This window comes from Eublepharis macularius, chromosome 6 (assembly GCF_028583425.1).
Source record: "Eublepharis macularius isolate TG4126 chromosome 6, MPM_Emac_v1.0, whole genome shotgun sequence".
NCBI classification, from domain to species: domain Eukaryota; kingdom Metazoa; phylum Chordata; class Lepidosauria; order Squamata; family Eublepharidae; genus Eublepharis; species Eublepharis macularius.
The window spans coordinates 109,935,871-109,954,186 of NC_072795.1; the positions used below are offsets into that span (position 1 = coordinate 109,935,871).

Sequence of the window (18,316 nt, forward strand, 5' to 3'; positions counted from 1 at the left end):
CCACAGAGCCAGTGCTCTAGGTGACAGGACTTTTGTGGACAGAAAGCCACACAGCAATGTGAAGGAGGGGGCAACTGGGTGACATTGCTCTCCCTTCTTGCGCTCGTCTCCACTAGCACAGGAAGAGGGACCATTTTGTGATTTCTTCAGATGCAGTTTGAAAAGCTGCATTGACAAAGCCCTCCCTCCACCCTTTTTTGCAAATGAACCAGGAAGTGTGACCCACCCCCTTCCTTGTACTCCCAAGGCTGATGAGCATCCCTAACGAATATGTTGTCCCAAGCACAACTGATAAAGACAGTGGCTGTGACCCCCCCTCACTTTGTAAAGGGAGAGGTATCTTCTATGATCATCCATTTGAGCCAGAAGAAACTTGCTACTTCAATAAGCGTGTCAGATTCGTACAATAAGTTGCCCAACTTGGTCTTGAATTGTATAACAAAAGCTGTTGGCGTTATCCAAATTTATTACTGGTTTTAACCATGATTTCAGTAACTGCCAGAAGTTGCCTGCTGCTTCATACTAAATGCTGGTGAGTCTCATTATTGTGTGCTACAAAGGGTAGAGTTAGCCTAGCAGGGCACCTTAGTATTGTGCATGACACTGTTATTGTTGCTTCGCATAGTGAAATGGAACTTGACCGGAGCCAGTGCTCCATCTTAGGATTCTGAATGGTCGGATTGATGTGATGCAATATATACATTGTAATGCAATTGTTCTGATTGGTTCGCTTCACAGCTGAGGCGAGCCACCATTTCAAACCCCATAACGGGAGTCTTGGAGACTGCACATTACAGAATTAGCAAAAGGTAAGACTTTATATGCCGTACGTTCTATCCCTGAAATGAGTGCTTCTTTGGCGCTCATTTGGGGAGACAATGGCCAGAAAAAAAATACTAATTAAAATTTTCTGGGCCATCTTTTTGCTATTAGCAAGTATTGTAACAATCTGTTACTGCTGAGTTTGTCAGATTCTTCTCCTAACCAGAATTTTTGTTCTTGTTGGCCTAGTTTCTGTTTCAACATGCCTGGGAGTGAAGTTTTTTTTGGGGGGGGGGACAAATCTCCTCTCCTACCCACCCCTTTCCTACTTCCTGTTGTGTTACCTTTTCCCATCTGAGTATTCTAGAAAAGATACTAGTCTAAAGGTGTTCTTGAAGAACATCCTACACAGTCTACATTGGCAAGCAAAATAACGTGTTCACTAGTAAGTTAGGCTTTTTGCTTCCAGTATGTGAAAACTACAGAGAAGATTTCTTATCAGGGCTTTATATAAGCTGGAGACAATGTATATTAAAGAATGAAGAACAGCTTCTGTAGAGCTATTAAATTCTTCTTATTGCAAGCACAGTTTTAAAAATTCATGTGTTTGACATTAAATTATTACAAGTGGGGACCTGCAAGACATGTTTGGGGGGATCCTCTCCCCTCCCCGTTCACCCTCACTTCCACTGCCTCGGCAGCCTGGGCTCACCCCCTTCCACACTCTGCTTGCTCCTTCACTGTTTCTTCCATCCATCCATCCCTCTTCCCACCACTCTGCCCTTTTGTCTGTCCTTCAATGCTCTGAGGGGTATGGCAGTGGCAGGCTGTGGCTCCTGCCCACCACCCTTCCCCACTTACCTGCAGCAAACTCATGGGAAGTGAGGGTCTCACCCACCCACCCCTTCCCCTGCTCTGCTCGCTTGCTGCTCAGGTCATCTGTCCCTCCCCTCTGTTCGCCCATCTTCCCTGCAGCTCTGCGGGAGGACAAAAATGTCAGCAATGGCTCCTGCCCTCCCACTGCCCTCCCCCCTGCCTTTCTGGCTGAAGCAGTGGCTCCCTACTCCCCTGTAGCCTCTGTCATACAGAGAGGTGGATTGAGGCCATGGAGATGGTAGAGGAGTGTTGTCTCCAGAAGTGCAGACAACATTCCACTGTTCGGGGGTAAATTTATCCCTTAAAGTTTTCATATTTTTCTGCAAAGCTGGGGAGTTCACCAAGTTTGGGTGAAAAAAATCTCTCTTATTTCTACACAGAACTGATCCTCAAATTTAAATCTCTGCAGCTGTAGCCATGTTGAGAATTAGATATGTTGATGATGTAATCACATTTTTTATTTATTATTGTTATTATTATTATTTATTATATTTATATCCCACCCTCCCCGCAGGCAGGCTCAGGGCAGGTCACAACAGAAGATAAAATATTCAAGATATATCTTGTATCTTGCCCCATCCTCCAGGAACTTGGAGGTGGTGCACATGAGAAATTAACCTGTTTTGTGATAGACATTGACTGCCCCAAGATCTTCTAGTGAGCTTCATGACTGAGCAGAGATTTGGACCTACCTATCCCTAGCCCCTAACCATGAACATTGGCTCTGGCTGCATGCTGATATGCAGAAAAACTCAAGCCTTTTTTGTTTGGTCTTAAGAGTTATATTTTCTGCTGACTGTGATATTTTAGCAGGTTTACAGATTTTTGTACTGCATTCTTTGAGCTTGTACGTCAGTACACAATCGTTTTCAGAAAAGTTAATGTCTCTAATATTTTTTTAAAATCCATTTGAATTTGTGCAAAGTACCAAAGCCCAAAAGAACATTTAACTTCTGGATAGTGAGAAGCTTTCTGAAAAAACTCGGCAATGCAAGGGCTTTGCATAAACTTTCCATTTGGGGGGAAAAAGTGAAAGGACAATCTAACCAAATTTCCTGAAACAATTGTTTTTAATTGGGAACTGGCAGTAGTAACAACCACTACTGTAATCCTCTTAAACCTGCTGATCTGAGCATTACATTCCATCCAGACCAATCGGAACCCTTCTCTGTGGCTTAGCCCAGAAGCTTGCTATTAGAGTAAGCCCTTGTCCTTTCTCTTTTTGTAGCTGAGCCGAGCTACTGTACATGACCCTCAGACTGGGAAACTGACCACAGCCCATTACAGAGTCTCTAAGAGGTAAGGGGACAAATGGTATGTCTTAAATGTTCCAAATGTTTCTTTGTGGCTCTTTGTGTCAAACTTAGTGGGGGGTTCTGTTATGTGTGTTTGTTTTTCACCGGATTGCTAATAGCAAGGAAGATAATAACCTCAGAAAATTAATACCTGTGCAGTAAAGGGGGGGGAGTCCACAAATTTAGATGCCATAACTTAAGTTTCTATAAGTAAAGTAATTTCATAAGTAAACTTGATTTCTTTAAGCATATGCTTCATTCTCACCTTTTGAAAACAGCAGGAAAAGCATTTTAACAGTTTTGATGCATGCCGCTTGTTCGTCTGAATGATTTTAGAACGACTAAATTACTGAATCCAAGTAGAAGGTTATGTACCATCTGCTTGCTTTTTACTACGCATCAGGATATCTCTGTTAATTTTAAACACTTCTTGAAGAAAGCAGGAAGAATGGTAGTGCTAATGATGGCTTCCCGATTCAGAGTCCATTTTCAAATGAAGATAGTTTCGGGTGGGTAGCCAGGCTGGTCCTTAGTAGAAGAGCAAGATTGGGATCCAGTAGACCTGGAAATCTAATTGGTCTTTTAGGTGCTACTGGACCCGAATCTTGTATTGTAACGGTCCTGTGCAAAATAACTTGAGTCTAAGTCTGCTGAAATCAGTGGGCTTCTACTGGAATAACCCTGCATAGGATCTCACTGAAAGTATACTTGTGCCATTATCTGTGTATGTATTTTAAATGCATAACATTAAAAGCTGCTGCTTGGCAGATACTCAAATTATGCTTACAGGTCCAAGAGGCTGTTTTAGTGACCTGCTGCCAGTATTGTTACAATATTTTTTTAATCATTTTAAAAATTACATGTTCGGGTTTTTAAAGATGTGGGTCCAGTTTCCCAGATCAGCTGCATAGAATGTTTTTTTAAAAAGCCTGAATGGGCTAAGAATACCACCATTTGGGGTGTGTGTGTGTGTGTAAAGGCTTCTGCCTCCTTCCTAAGTCACTTCCCATGCAGAAACACTGCTGGGGGGTCCCCCCATATTTGCTGCTCTACATACACAGAATACTCCCTGGGGAGCAGCAAAAATAGGGATAAATTTCCCCCAGCACTGCTTCTTTGTGGAAAGCAGCTTGGAGGAAGGCAGGAGTCATTCCCACCCCCATAGCAGGCTCTGTTTTTTCAAAGCCATTCCCTACCGCTGTTGCATTGCTGTAGGTAACTCAAGTTGGGTCTGGGGAACCCAGACCTTTAAAAACTCAAATGTGAAAATTGGCCATCAGTGTAGAAAGTAGTCTTGAGCTGTTTAATGAATCTGCACTTCATTTCATTTGTATGTTGCAAAATCTGGAAAATGGTTATATGGCATAAATATACACTTCTTTAACCTTCAGTGAAATGGTACATTTGAGAGCCAGTTTGGTGTAGTGTTATTAAGAGTGGCAGGACTCTAATCTGGAGAGCTGGGTTTGGTTCCCCACTCCTCTGCTTGAAGCCAGCTGTGTGACCTTGGGTCAGTCACAGTTTCTTGGAGCTCTCTCAGCCCCCCCCCCCCCGCCCCTCACAGGGTGATTGTTGTGAGGATAATAATAACATACTTTGTAAACTGCTCTGAGTAGGCATTAAGTTGTCCTGAAGCGCGGTATATTAATCGAATGTTATTATTATGCTATTATTATGGACAGGCAGCCTAGAACTTCTGGGGGTTTTGCATTAAAAATGTACACTGGAAAAATAGACAAAAAAATTACCCTGACTAGCTTAGCTTTAGAGGATGTTGTTTTAAAACTGATGATTAAACACATAGTAGTAATTTTGAAAACGCTGGAAATTTCTTTCAATAGGAGCTAATCTCTACCAGCTTGCTAAGGCCGAATGCACATTTAGCTCTCTCTCTCCTTCTTTCTCCTCGTGTAGTCCTGCATCCATTGCAGAATCTGACGGATTATTAGAAGCACATCCCCTTACTGTTAGCTATGGTCCCATGCAATGGTTTCTAGAAGAGAAATCAAAATCAATTGGGATATACATTTTGACTGTTATAAATCTGTTTCTCTTTTTTATATAGCTCTATGAAAAGCTACAGTAACTAAGCAAACCCACAGCAATAGTACAAGGCTATGATTTTCAAGATCAATAAATAGCCTTGGCAAAGAAATTCTGCCTCCCATCAAAGATGTTGGAATGATCTCTTGGTTCTAGCAAAACCACTCTTCTGGGAACCAGAATACGGCCCCTTGTATTTTTAAGAGAGGCCTGCTTCCTCCTCTCAAACATTCCAAGCACTTTTTCCTAGCTAACGCATTTCCACATTATAGCCTGCCTGTGCTTCTGAGAGGACTACTGTTCATGCCAAAGGACGTGGCAGGCGGTACAAAATGGCACTTAGCCAGCACTGGTAAGCAGCCTATTGAGCAATACCCAAATAACTTGGTCAGTCTCACACAAGTTTCAAGGAAGCTGCTGCTGCTAATGATGTATGTTTTTAAGATGGAAGAATTTTTTACAATACATATAGTGCATCCTTTCCAAGCAAACTCCTCCTTTCTGAAGCATGTTTCTTGGACTATGGGATTATCTATTTCCGTAGGACAGAGACATGCCTTTCACAGTAGTTGTAAAGGTACGGAAATGCTTTGAAATAAACATGTAGTTTTATAAAGCTTCAGTTGAAAAATGCCCAACCTTTTAAGTAAACCACTTTTCTGGGAGCCGGTGGCATGAAGGGGGAAATATCCTGGGCTGCAATTGTAAGAACGCTTTCCTGGAAGTAAGGAGCCTTACTTCTGAGAAGACCTGTTTAGGATTGCTCCTATACTCAAATATTGCTTTAGTAAATGACAATATTAGACATATCTTCATGCCTACTTTAAAAAATGGAGTTTCACTAATAGAACTTCTTAGCATTAATTAAGCGTGACACTGAAGATTATGTTACATTCCTTATGAGCTGTAATGAAAAGTGTTGACAAGTGGACTTCCTGGGAAAGGAAATGCAATATTTTGCAAGCCACCCCCTCCTCCAGTCTCTGTTACGCTTTCTGAGGAGTACAAGATGGATGCGTGAAGCTAAAGAAAGCATCTGAGTGCTACTTCACTTAGTTAAGTCTAGGGCTTTTTCTTTCTGGGAAAAGAGGTGGTGGAACTCAGTGGTGGAAATCAAGACCACTTAATGACATCACTTTGGGTCAGCTGGGACAAGGGGGAGTTTTTTAAAGTTGAAATTGCCCTTGGCAAAAATGGTCACATGGCCGGTGGCCCCGCCCCCTGATTTCCAGACAGAGGGGAGTTTAGATTGCCCTCCATGCCGCTGAGTGGAGCCACTGGCCATGTGACCATTTTTAAGAGGTGCCAGAACTCTGTTCCACCGCATTCCCGCTGGAAAAAAGCCCTGGTCAAGTCTGAAGCCTTGGAGAGGGAAAAGATCAAACGTACAGTATCTACTTTAAAATATTTCTTAATCTTCTTTCTGACCAAAGGGATTTAAAAGAAAATATAAAAATACTTACTATACAATATAATGGAGCTCAGCAAAAACAATTGCTATATAGATGAAAAAGCTGAAATTTGGAATACTCTTGGTATCTAAAATTATGAAAAGATGTAAACTGGCAGATTTCCCCTTGAGGGAGAAATCCAGAACTGCAGAGAAATCCCAATTCTGTAACATTTTCGAATATAATCTTGCTCAAAAATTTGGAGCCTACCTCAGGGCACCTCCATCTGGGAGGGAAAGGTTCCTATAGGAGAAGCATTCCCTAAGATACGGCAGGTCTAGTAATTTGGAATTTTACTGGCACATTGAATTGGGTTCAGAAGAAGTTTGGCAATTAGCACAAGTACATCCTTGACCTTGATGGCCCAGGCTAGCATGGCCTTGTCAACACTCAGAAGCTAAGTAGGGTTAGTGCTGGTTAGTACTTGGATAGAAGACCACCAAGGAAGACCAGGGTCACTATGCAGGGGCAGGCAATGGCAAACCACCTTTGTTAGTCTCTTGCCTTGAAAATCCCAACAGGGGTTGCCATAAGTTGTCTGTGACTTGATGGCACTTTACACACACACACACACAGCTATCTTGAAGCAGGTTCTTAACTTGAGGAGGGAAAGAGAAAGGAGGATAAGGAGTTGTTCTTGCCCTTGTATGGATTAGCCCAGTTTCTTTAGCAAGATGTTGTATGTATTTCCATGAGTTCTAGTGAAAGCTGGATTTTGATACTCTTACAGTTAAAATAGTAAGTGGACAAATATTTTACTGACTCTGTAATATGAGGATAGAACAAATCTATCCATACTTAAACAAAGTAGGTCTTGGTTGTTGTGGATTTTCCGGGCTGTATAGCCGTGGTCTTGGCATTGTATTTCCTAACGTTTCGCCAGCAGCTGTGACTGGCATCTTCAGAGGTGTAGCACCAAAATACAGAGATCTCTCAGTGTCACAGTGTGGAGAAGATGTTGGCAGGTCATTTATATCTACTCAGGAAGGTGGGATTTGGGCTGAGTCATCCTGTAAGAGTTTCCCAGGATGTGGAATGCTAATGGAGGGAGGCTTCACTGTATCCTGAGGAGGTTCTTTTGCGTATGGATTGGTGCTTGATATGCTAATCTTCTCTGCAGGGCTATTGTAGGGTGTAGAGGCTAACAAAATACTTTACACCCTGGAGTAGATAATACTTATTCTGAGTAGATAATACTGACTTTGATGGACCAGTGGTCTGATTTAATATAAGGTGGTTTCATGTGTTCATGTGTCCAGTTGTAGGTCCAAAAGGGGGTTGATGTAAATTTTTGCAATATTGTATGTGTGATGCCATGTGCCTACTTCTTGTTCACTTGTGCAGCATGTATAAACTGGCCAATTGATGGTCATTATAAATCTGGGATCCTCAAGCTTGAACCTGTGGGCACTTTTGGAATTTGGAGAACAGTTAGTGGATGCTGCAACAAAATTAGTGCCGCGGTGGTGGTTGGGACCCATCATAAAATGTTGAGAGGTTTTGTGCCCAACATTCTCCTATAATGAAGGCAGCTGTTTCCAAGTGGGTGCTCCCAGCCAAAGGGGAAGTGATGCCTCCTGAGCTCTTCTGAAGCACTTCTTGATCTAATGAAACAGAGGAAAACCAGAGTTGGCTTTTTGCTTTGAGTGATCAGCAAGTAGGCACCAAAAATATACCAGCAGGTAGGGAATGGCTCTTAAAAATAGTGATGAAACTCTATTGGTTACTATTTTTAGCTAAGTGTTTGTCTGTAGATTTCTTTTTGCACATTTCAAGAAGTAGTACTAGTATCTTGGAGCGTGCTGTTGAAGAACAACATCTCCTGTCATGTTTAGTGCCTGGCTGTCTGGATATGAAAATCCTGTAGTGGCTCGCATTAATTCAAGAATACAGGATCTGACTGGGCTGGATGTCTCTACAGCAGAGGAGCTTCAGGTGAGCATGAAAACGGAAATATAAGATGACCAGGCAAGCTAACTTTGTCCACTCTAATAAAATAAAAAAGCAAATAACCATTGACCCAAATCCTCCATGTTTACTAATATGAGATCTTTCTGAGTTTTGACGTTTTTTGCCATTGACATATCATACTGATATATGATGGAGCTAAAGTGATACCATTCTCCAGGGGAGTAGCCAAGTTAGTCTGTTACACCAAAACAAAACAGTCTTGTGGCATCCTAAAGACTAGCCAAGTGATTATAGCATATGATTTTACAGACTTTTTCAGATAAATATGTTAGTCTTTAGAGTGCACCAAAACTGGTTTTTTTATGTTTAATCTCAATACTATAAAATATTTCAGGATGTAGCATTTGCTGCTTTTGAGAAAAGGTAAGGTTGCAAGAGTCCCAGTTCAATTACTCTTCATCCGTATTTTCTTGTCATAAAGCTCAGCCATGCACCCAAGAGAAGAAGGCAGACCATTGAAAGGCTAACTACATGTCACATGTAACTGAGCTGTGATAGCATTTTTTAAAATGAAAAGTGGCTTTGGGAGAGAAGAATGCTGAGCAGAGAAGCATTGGGGTGCTGGGAGCAGTATTTAAACTTTCCCATTTCACTGTTCCGCACTACGTCTCCTTTCATGGCTTTTCTATTTATGGTATTCATGTGGAAAGCCATGTGGAGACACTTGGACCACAGCCGTGGCAAGCAGGGAAGAGATTAAACACGCATTCTGCTGCTGCTTTTTCCAAAATTCACTTCTTGCAAAGTGGCTTTTCATTTCCCGCCGGTTGCACATTATTAGCATGTGGTTATCTCTTAGTATTTCAACATGTAGTCAGAGGTCAGAAAAGAAACCCATTTCAGGGTTTCTAGGTGAATGAAAATAACATAGAGAATAAAAAACGCTAAATGTGAAAAGGCCAGTCATAGTAGATCTTTGAATGAGGCCGAGTGCAATTGAAGGTCCAGCTGATTGCTTAACATTCTGCCGTACTTGCATGGCTGGGCTCAAATCAGCGATGCTGGGAAAGAGCAGGGCCCTGTCTTACACGATGCCACTTTCTGTCAGCAAAGCTTCAGTGTAGATTACAGGCCAAGACTGGTCACTTGTGGGTGGTTTATTCTGTATTTGTGCTTCTTCCACCGTAGGTAGCCAACTACGGCGTAGGAGGCCAGTATGAGCCTCATTTTGATTTCGGAAGGGTAAGTCTTTCCATGTCCTGCCTTTGTGCTTCACATGTACTGTGTTTCTTTCTTCCAGGTAGCAAATTATGGAGTGGGAGGACAGTATGAGCCCCACTATGACTTTGCTCGGGCAAGTAAAGAGATGGGTGAACAAAAGCCTGTGCTTTTCAGCCTGTGGCACAATGATTGGTTCAGTGTTCATATTAAAATTCAGATTGTCAAATCTTCTAATCTGTAAGAATGGATAACGTTCTTCTAAACCACCATTTGAGCAGTGACTCTAAAGAGCACAGCATTAAAACAACCAACAAACCATTACATTAAGAATAGTGTTAAATAAAGGAAAGGATAAAAGAAGTTCTTCTATAAAAATTGAGTTACAGACTAATGTGGCTAGCATGTTTGGTGACAGTGAAATAACCCTGTGTAGCAATGTCAACCACTTACGCAACCAGAGAGTAGGATTTAGAGTTCTTTTTCCAAAGATTATTAGGTAGACTACATAAGATTATACCTGTTTTACATTATTGCACAGTGCAAAAATTCCAAATCTCGAATTGCCAAGTTCTCTACATCTCTCAATGGTGGAGGAGAGTGCTCTCAAGTCATAGCTGTCTTACGGCGACCTCTGGTGGGGTTTTCATGGCAAGAGACTAACAGGTGGTTTGCCATTGCCTGCCTCTGACATCTGCTTGCATTTATTTCTGGATTTCTTCAGTACAAGGCTGCAAGGAATAAGACAGTTGAACTCAGATGGTGGTTTACAGGGCACTTGTGCGTTTTTTAACATCGTCAATTAACATAAGAAAATGGTTTTTTTCTTTCCCTTTATTATTACTTCTCTGTTATGATTTCTTAAAATTATAAATGAACTCAAAAATACTACAGATTATTAACAGTTTTTTATCTGTTTGCATGAATGTAATTTCCGCAATGTTTTAATGTACTGAAGTAGTATTCCATAGTATCATGTATGGGAAGCCCTGGAGACTTTTCAAGCACGTACATGTGATAATTAGGCTTGGCCAGTAGGAAAAACTTTTATCTTGTAATTCAAGGATAAAAATAAATGCTAAGAAAGCATGTTGTTTGCCTTGGCATGAATAGTTTAAGCTGCTGAGTATAATTTAAAGTTTGGTTGTCTTGGCTGCAGTTGGTGGCCAGAGAACAATTGCTGCTGTGTGGTTTCCTTTAAGGGGTTTTTAGGTGAGTCCTCTGGAATACGGTGGTGTTTCAGCATCAGAGAATCCTTGTGCCTTGGGAGCTTGCATTGTTTAAGAAGATGACTTGCTATTAATAGTGATGTGTGGCTTATGGGCTTTGAGAGATGGAGAGATCTTGAAAAACCCTGTTCCACAGAATTACTGCTATAACCATATTTATTTATTTCAAATAGTTTTAGCCTTTTGTCTTGTAAAGCAAGACTCAATGCAGCTTTCAAAACGAACACCAATCTAAAATCACAACACAGCAGTAAGACAAAAAAAAAAAGCCTCTCTATTATCACATGCATATCTTCCAGCAAGATATTCCAAATCAGGAAGCCATGGGTCATAGACTGGCAAAGCATTCCTGTATAGTTTGGCCTTACACAGCTTCCTGAAACTCCCGAAGGCAGATTTCTAAGTCTTTGGGGTAAGGCACATGGCACTAGGTAGCAGCTCCTTTTCAGGCTTGAACTGCCAGGGATAGGACTGAGTAGATTGAAAAATTCAGCCCTTCTTGGAAGGTTCCCCCCAACAAAGAGCTGCATGGCAATTTCAGTGAGCCAGACTGTGAAAATTAGAATAGCAGACTAGAATTCAATAAGCTTGAGTAGAGTCCAAATCTCATTCCTGTTGGCTGATTCCATATGCACAGGTATTGGTCGGCAAATTTAGTTAAAACCAATTGATGGTGTAGAAATATAAATAGGAGACTGACAGTGCAATCCTAAGCAGAGTTACACTCTTTTAAGCCCACTGACTCCCATGTGTTTAGAAAGGTGTAATTCGGATTGCTCCAATTGCATGAACATCCAATTGTTCAGGCAGCATCAACTGTTCCAAAATTGATACTCAGGTACCTCCTCTGCTGAGTAGAATAGGGTAGAAAGAAGTTGGAAGTTATGGACTTGCAGTACAGAACAGAAAGACTTAAGGGAGAAAATGTTGGATTCTTTTATCATATAATCTAATTTTTCCATTTCATATATTCTGAAAATGATTTTGTTCACAGGTGTGTCTGTCGTAGCATGAAGGCTATGCATTACTTGTACAGTCATACTTCATTTTGCTTTTTTTATATTTAGAAAGATGAACCAGATGCCTTTAAAGAACTAGGCACAGGCAACAGAATCGCTACATGGCTATTCTATGTAAGTAAGATGCGTTTTCAGGCTGTGTGTTGTGTGTTATGGAAGCATATCCAAGTCCCTTTATGTTCTGTGTCAGTTTGTATTGATGGCATCCCTAGTGCTTTAGATTTTTTTAAAGAAAATAAATTGATATAAGAAAACGTACAGCTCTGGAAGAAGTTAGTGATGTTGCATATATATGTTCTTCTTTAAACCTAACTCTCCCTTTGTGATGAAAGGCTTAGAGATTGTTCAGTGGGTCTGTGCCTGCCATCTGTTTAGAATTTATGTAACAATTAAATGACTCAAATGTAATGGCAGAACAGCACCTCTTGGGCATCAAAGCATGCCCCATAATGGAGTCATGCAGGGCAAGCAGAAAGAATTAAGAGAAGAGATGGTTCTATGGTATAGTGGTGTGTCCTTTCAGTAGACTGTAAGGTCTATCCTGAAGTGTATTATGAAGTCTAGTATGAAGATGGCTCTGGTGTGTTTCTGTTTAGAAATTTGGTCTGCTGTAATGCTCAAAATTTCAGTGGCATGCTTGGAAATGAGCAGCAAACCATTTTTCAGCAGTACTGTTGATCTTTCTGGGACTGGCATTCGATCATGGCCGGAAGTGAATCTTTGGTTAGTTTACGGATCACCTCTTCCATGTTGCAGATGAGTGATGTGGCAGCAGGAGGAGCAACTGTGTTTCCTGAAGTAGGAGCTAGTGTTTGGCCGAAGAAAGTAAGTAGAATTGTGTATTAGACTTTTTGCTTCAAAACCTTGTTTGGGTAATATTTAGAAACTGGCATGAAACATTATAAATCTTTCCAACAGGTTTGTCCACTGAATGGCTGGCAGTCGAATCTTTTCTGGGAGTAAGCCCCATTGAATAGATCTTAGTAGGACACTAAGTAGGCCAGCTTAGGATTGCTGTCTTAAGAGTGCAACCCTATTCAATAACATGGGACTTGTTTCTGAGTAGAGTTACTTAGGACTGTGTCCCTGAGTGTACTTGATTGTAATCAGAAAGCTGCCTTTTTTTCTTTAAAGGACTACAGGTCCCCCCCCCTTCCAAGTGCTTCCAAGACAAGCCTGAAAATATGAGCAATTTGTAACAAACTTTTGAGCCCCCCATGTCTGTCCCTCTGCTTCTATTTGTGTGCATGTGTGTGTCTCTCTCTTGTTTAGCATTGATTTGCTAGCCCCCCTTTTCAGTGATGCCCAAATGAAAAGGGCAAGTGTAAAATGATTTGTGCAAGTTGTGGGGACTTATTTGAAATTTGAAATAGGGACACAGCTGGCATTTTGTGAATTCTTTTATAGTGCAGAACACCTTGTAATACAACACAGCATGCTAGCCCTACTCTCTCCCCCAGTGATTGGCTGGTAACCAGTACTGGCTGAATATGGGGTGCTTTGTGGTTTATAGGCATCAAATGCACTGAATCCCCCACCCCCTGTGAAATAATGAGGTAACAAGAGTGGCTGGGAGCTTCCAGAATTTTATTTCAGTTTCAGTGCCATAAAGGCAAGAGCTAAGAAAGGGATGAGGTGAACATAGCATTCAGAAGCTCTTGGAAGCCACAGCAGGTGGTAGCAATCAATGGTCTTGGAACTTCCCTTTGGCTGTCATCCACAGAGCACCATGTCTTAGCTGTGCATTTTTAGAAGTGAAAATTGAGGGAGAATAATAAGTTGATACTTCTTTGTATTTTACCAGGGGACAGCTGTATTTTGGTACAATCTGTTTCCAAGTGGTGAAGGTGACTACAGCACAAGGCATGCTGCCTGCCCGGTACTAGTTGGAAATAAATGGGGTATGTATTCCTCACCTCCTCTTGCACTTTTTCGGTCCTGCAATACAAAACTTGGGAGTTTTAACGAAAATGTCATAGCTGAGTCATTATTAATTATATTTATGTATGCAACACAGTGAAAATAAAAAGCCCCTCAAGGAAATAACCAATAGAAAGGGGAATTTTGCAGTATAATACCTAAAATGATGAGATGGGGAGTGAGAGAGAACAGATTTGGCTGTTAGCAGTGAGGTATTACATCATTCAGTGCAGGCAGGTGAGGCTGGCAAAAGTTACTGAAAACATAATAACAATAACATTTTATGGTTGTGGGTTTTCCGGGCTGTATTGCCATGGTCTTGGCATTGTAGTTCCTGACATTTCGCCAGCAGCTGTGGCTGGCATCTTCAGAGGTGTAGCACCAAAAGAGATCTCTTAGTGTCACAGTGTGGAAAAGATGTTGGCCGGTCATTTATATCTACTCAGGAGGGGTGGGGTTGAGCTGAGTCATCCTGTAAGAGTTTCCCAGGGTGTGGAATGCTAATGGCGGGAGGCTTCACTGTATCCTGAGGAGGTTCTTTTGCATATGGATTGGTGCTTGGTGTGCTAATCTTCTCTGCAGGGCTATTGTCTGGTGTAGAGTGTTTTGTTAGCCTGGTGTTTTTCAGAACTGGAAACCATGCTCTGTTCATTCTTAAGGTTTCTTCTTTCCTGTTGAAGTTTTGCTTATGCTTGTGAATTTCAATGGCTTCCCTGTGCAGTCTGACAAAGTAGTTGGAAGTGTTGTCCAGTATTTTGGTGTCCTGGAATAAGATACTGTGCCCTGTTTGAGTTAGGCTATGTTCAGCCACTGCTGATTTTTCAGGTTGTCCAAGTCTGCAGTGTCTTTCATGTTCTTTTATTCTTGTCTGGATGCTACGCTTTGTGGTCCCGATGTACACTTGTCCACAGCTGCAGGGTATACGGTATACTCCTGCAGAGGTGAGGGGGTCTCTACTGTCTTTTGCTGATCGTAGCATCTGTTGTATTTTTCGGGTGGGTCTGAATACTGCTTGAAGGTTATGCTTTTTCATAAGCTTTCCCATCTGATCAGTAATTCCTTTGATATATGGCAAAAACACTTTTCCTGTAGGAGACTGTGTTTCCTTGGTTGTTTGATTCATCCTGGGTTTGATTGCTCTTCGGATTTCATTTCTGGAGTAGCCATTTGCCTGAAGTGCGTGGTTTAGGTGATTAATTTCCTCATTGAGAAAGTGCGGCTCACATATCCGTCTTGCACGATCCACTAATGTTTTCATTATGCCTCTTTTCTGTTGGGGGTGGTAATTGGAGTTTTTGTGTAAGTACCGCTCAGTGTGAGTTGGTTTCCTGTAGACCTTGTGACCTAACTGAAAGTGGAGAAAGAATGGAGAAAGAAATGGAGGGAAAACTCCCATTCCTGGATACCTTGGTCATCCGCAAAGCAAACTTTCAGTTAGGTCACAAGAAGCCATTGAAATTCACAAGCATAAGCAAAACTTCAACAGGAAAGAAGAAACCTTAAGAATGAACAGAGCATGGTTTCCAGTTCTGAAAAACACCAGGCTAACAAAACACTCTACACCCGACAATAGCCCTGCAGAGAAGATTAGCACATCAAGCACCAATCCATATGCAAAAGAACCTCCTCAGGATACAGTGAAGCCTCCCTCCATTAGCATTCCACACCCTGGGAAACTCTTACAGGATGACTCAGCTCAACCCCACCCCTCCTGAGTAGATATAAATGACCGGCCAACATCTTTTCCACACTGTGACGCTGAGAGATCTCTTTTGGTGCTACACCTCTGAAGATGCCAGCCACAGCTGCTGGCGAAACATCAGGAACTACAATGCCAAGACCACAGCAATACAGCCCGGAAAACCCACAACAACCATCGTTCTCCGGCCGTGAAAGCCTTCGACAATACAATAACATTTTAATTTGTATACCGCCCTTCAGGACAACTTAATGCCACACTCAGAGCAGTTTACAAAGTGTGTTATTATACTCACAACAATCACCCTGTGAGGTGGGTGGGGCTGAGAGAGCTCCAAGAAGCTGTGACTGACCCAAGGTCACCCAGCTGGCTTCAAGGGGAATCAAACCTGGTTCTCCAGATAAGAGTCCTGCTGCATTTAACCACTACACCAAACTGGGATTATATATGGATGTTAAATTGGCTCATATTTATTTTTGGATGAAGAGATTTATCAGATCAAATTCAGGATAGATTTCTGCAAATAAAATTCCTGCACCTAAACAATTTTTTAATGAAAGGCTTGTTGATGAATATTAATTGAATTTAGACAAATGTAACTGTCGGCATTTTTTTTGCAGTATCCAATAAGTGGATCCATGAACGTGGGCAAGAATTTCGAAGACGGTGCAGTTTATCAGAGTTTGAATGATACAGACCTCCCTTTTGCGCTTCCTTTTGTACAAGCTTCATTTCCCTTCCACATTGCCTTGATTAACTCTGACAGTTTACACTAACACCCTCTATAAGTTTTGTCTCCAGTGCCATCCAGTACATTTATGGACAAATACAATCACCTTTTTAGGTTTTGCTAATATACCAATTTACATGTTTATAGAGAGACTATATTTGATTTTTAATGTCTGAGTTGTCATGACCAAAAATCTTCTATACAGACACTATAAATTTCATTTTGCTGGTAGTAGAATGAATATGGAAAAACTGTCCTCAAGCAAGAACTTTGTTTGCTTGGAAAATAACATTGTACCTGTCTTTTCTACTGTTAATATCCAGATGTTCCCTCTTCTTCCTTTTTTTATCTCTGCAATGCCTGACCACTGCTATAAAACTGTGGACAGAGACTGTAAGCCATGTCTCATGAACAGCAATGGCAAACGTTCCCACTGAATGCAAAGATAATGGGATAGGCCCATAGATTGTGATCATGTTGTAGTAGGCTACTGCTTTAATATGGTCTATTCTTAGTTTGCTTTTCTAGCACTATGAAAGTTCAGACACAGCCGATCTTCCATTTTTAATGACTGAAACTGGCTGGTAACTCTTAAGAAGTGAGCCAGTAGCAGAAGTAGCATAGGTGGTTTTAACAGTGTTCCGAAAACTGCAGTCATGTACTTATGCAGTTTCCACATGCTTGAAAGCAGATTGGCAAAATTCATGATTGGCATTCCAGGTATGATTTCTTTATTAATCACATAATTCAGATTTGTCCATTTAAAAATTATTGCTGCTTTCTTTGTTTCTTAATTATTAATAACCATGCGGAGACACATCATTGTGCCTTAGGATGGGAGTCTGAACTTTCATAAAAGGTTTGTATGATGAGAAAATGCACAATTTTATTCCCAGAATGTCAAACTTTGTTTCCCAACTGAGGTGTTTTGTGACAAAGATGATATATTTATAATACTAAATCTTTTGAAAACTTTTCATTTGGTGTACTTTGGTATGTTGTGGATCCTGAATGTGTTCTGACTCCGTTACTTGCTATTTAAACTACAGTCCTATTCGCACAGGATGTTTTTGAACTCTAGCCTACGCTTTTTTGAAGATACAGTTCTATATTTGTGTGGGTTTTTTTGCTTCAGGATTTTTTTTTAAATTTTTTATTTATTTATTTATTTACTTTTTTTGCTTCAGGAATTTTTGTTGTAAGAAAGCTGGTTAAGAGACTTCTTTTGGAATGCCTACTGTTTCTTCAATGTTTTCTGTCAAATGCAGCCAAATAAGAATTTTTCGAGATATATTTGCTGCCCAGAAATACGGACAATTCAGGATATTAATTAGTTGGCTCTTGGCAAAACTTTATCCGGCATTTCAGAGCAGAAATAATGGACGGTTTGTACTGGACTGCTGAGGAGGTAGGCAGATGTTTCTGATCCTACTGAACTCCTTGTTATAAGGGCTATGGAGCCTTGGCAATGCATAGGGGGCGGATCCAAGCATCAGCTGACCCACCTGCCAGCTGATGACTCTTCAGCCTGCCTGCTGGCTGGGATGACAGTAGACGGGATTCCACATGGGCATGTGTGGATCCTCTGCATCCTGGGAGACACATACCCTGATAGCCCCCGACCTGGGCTTGTTCCTGCCATGTGTCACCCCCCAGATCCTTTAAAGGGATCCACAGCTATGGGGAAACAAGACACGCAGGCTGTGTTCCCCCCCCCCCCAAAGGATCCATGCCCCGTGCCAAAACGACCACCACCTAAAGTTGTGACAAGATTAGAGCAGGCAACTAAGGAGTTACAGAACAAAAGGGCCATCCAAATAAGGAACATCCCAATTGAGTGCCAGAAATCCAGAGCCTAAGCTGAGGGAGAGATGGGCAGCTGGCTCCTGAATTTATGCCTTACGAGGAGACCTGACTGGATACTGAGCTTCCCAGGTCCACTGAGAGGGCCCACTTCCAAGAACCTGGCTAGATCACCGCTGGCTGGCTGGTTGAGGGGTTTGAATTTTACTGGCTTCTCTGCAGCTATGAGGAGGCCGCAGGAAGCTGCCCAGACCAGAGGAAATCATGGCTGCCTTGTGCTGCACCCCATGGCCTACAAATGGGGCCCCAGGTAAGTCTGGGGCTGGGGCTTTTACTGAGTTTGAAAGAAGGCGAACACAA

General features: G+C 41.6%; 1 protein-coding gene across 4 annotated transcripts in view; it reads left to right on the top strand.

Moving 5' to 3' along the window:
* The window catches only part of P4HA1 (prolyl 4-hydroxylase subunit alpha 1), a 34,333-nt gene extending 17,203 nt beyond the window's left edge, over positions 1–17,130 (top strand). For 2 of the 4 annotated variants that reach the window (XM_054983235.1, XM_054983238.1), the window contains exons 9-15: positions 739–809; positions 8,263–8,362; positions 9,527–9,580; positions 11,853–11,918; positions 12,561–12,629; positions 13,609–13,705; positions 16,044–17,130. In XM_054983235.1, coding sequence (XP_054839210.1) covers positions 739–809; positions 8,263–8,362; positions 9,527–9,580; positions 11,853–11,918; positions 12,561–12,629; positions 13,609–13,705; positions 16,044–16,114 — 528 coding nt within the window. In that variant the 3' untranslated portion in view covers positions 16,115–17,130. Of the gene's footprint in view, positions 1–738; positions 810–2,866; positions 2,938–8,262; positions 8,363–9,526; positions 9,581–9,638; positions 9,829–11,852; positions 11,919–12,560; positions 12,630–13,608; positions 13,706–16,043 lie in introns of those variants that run through there. The other 2 variants (XM_054983236.1, XM_054983237.1) reach the window with 2 other exon arrangements.
* The last annotated feature ends 1,186 nt before the right edge of the window (positions 17,131–18,316 follow it).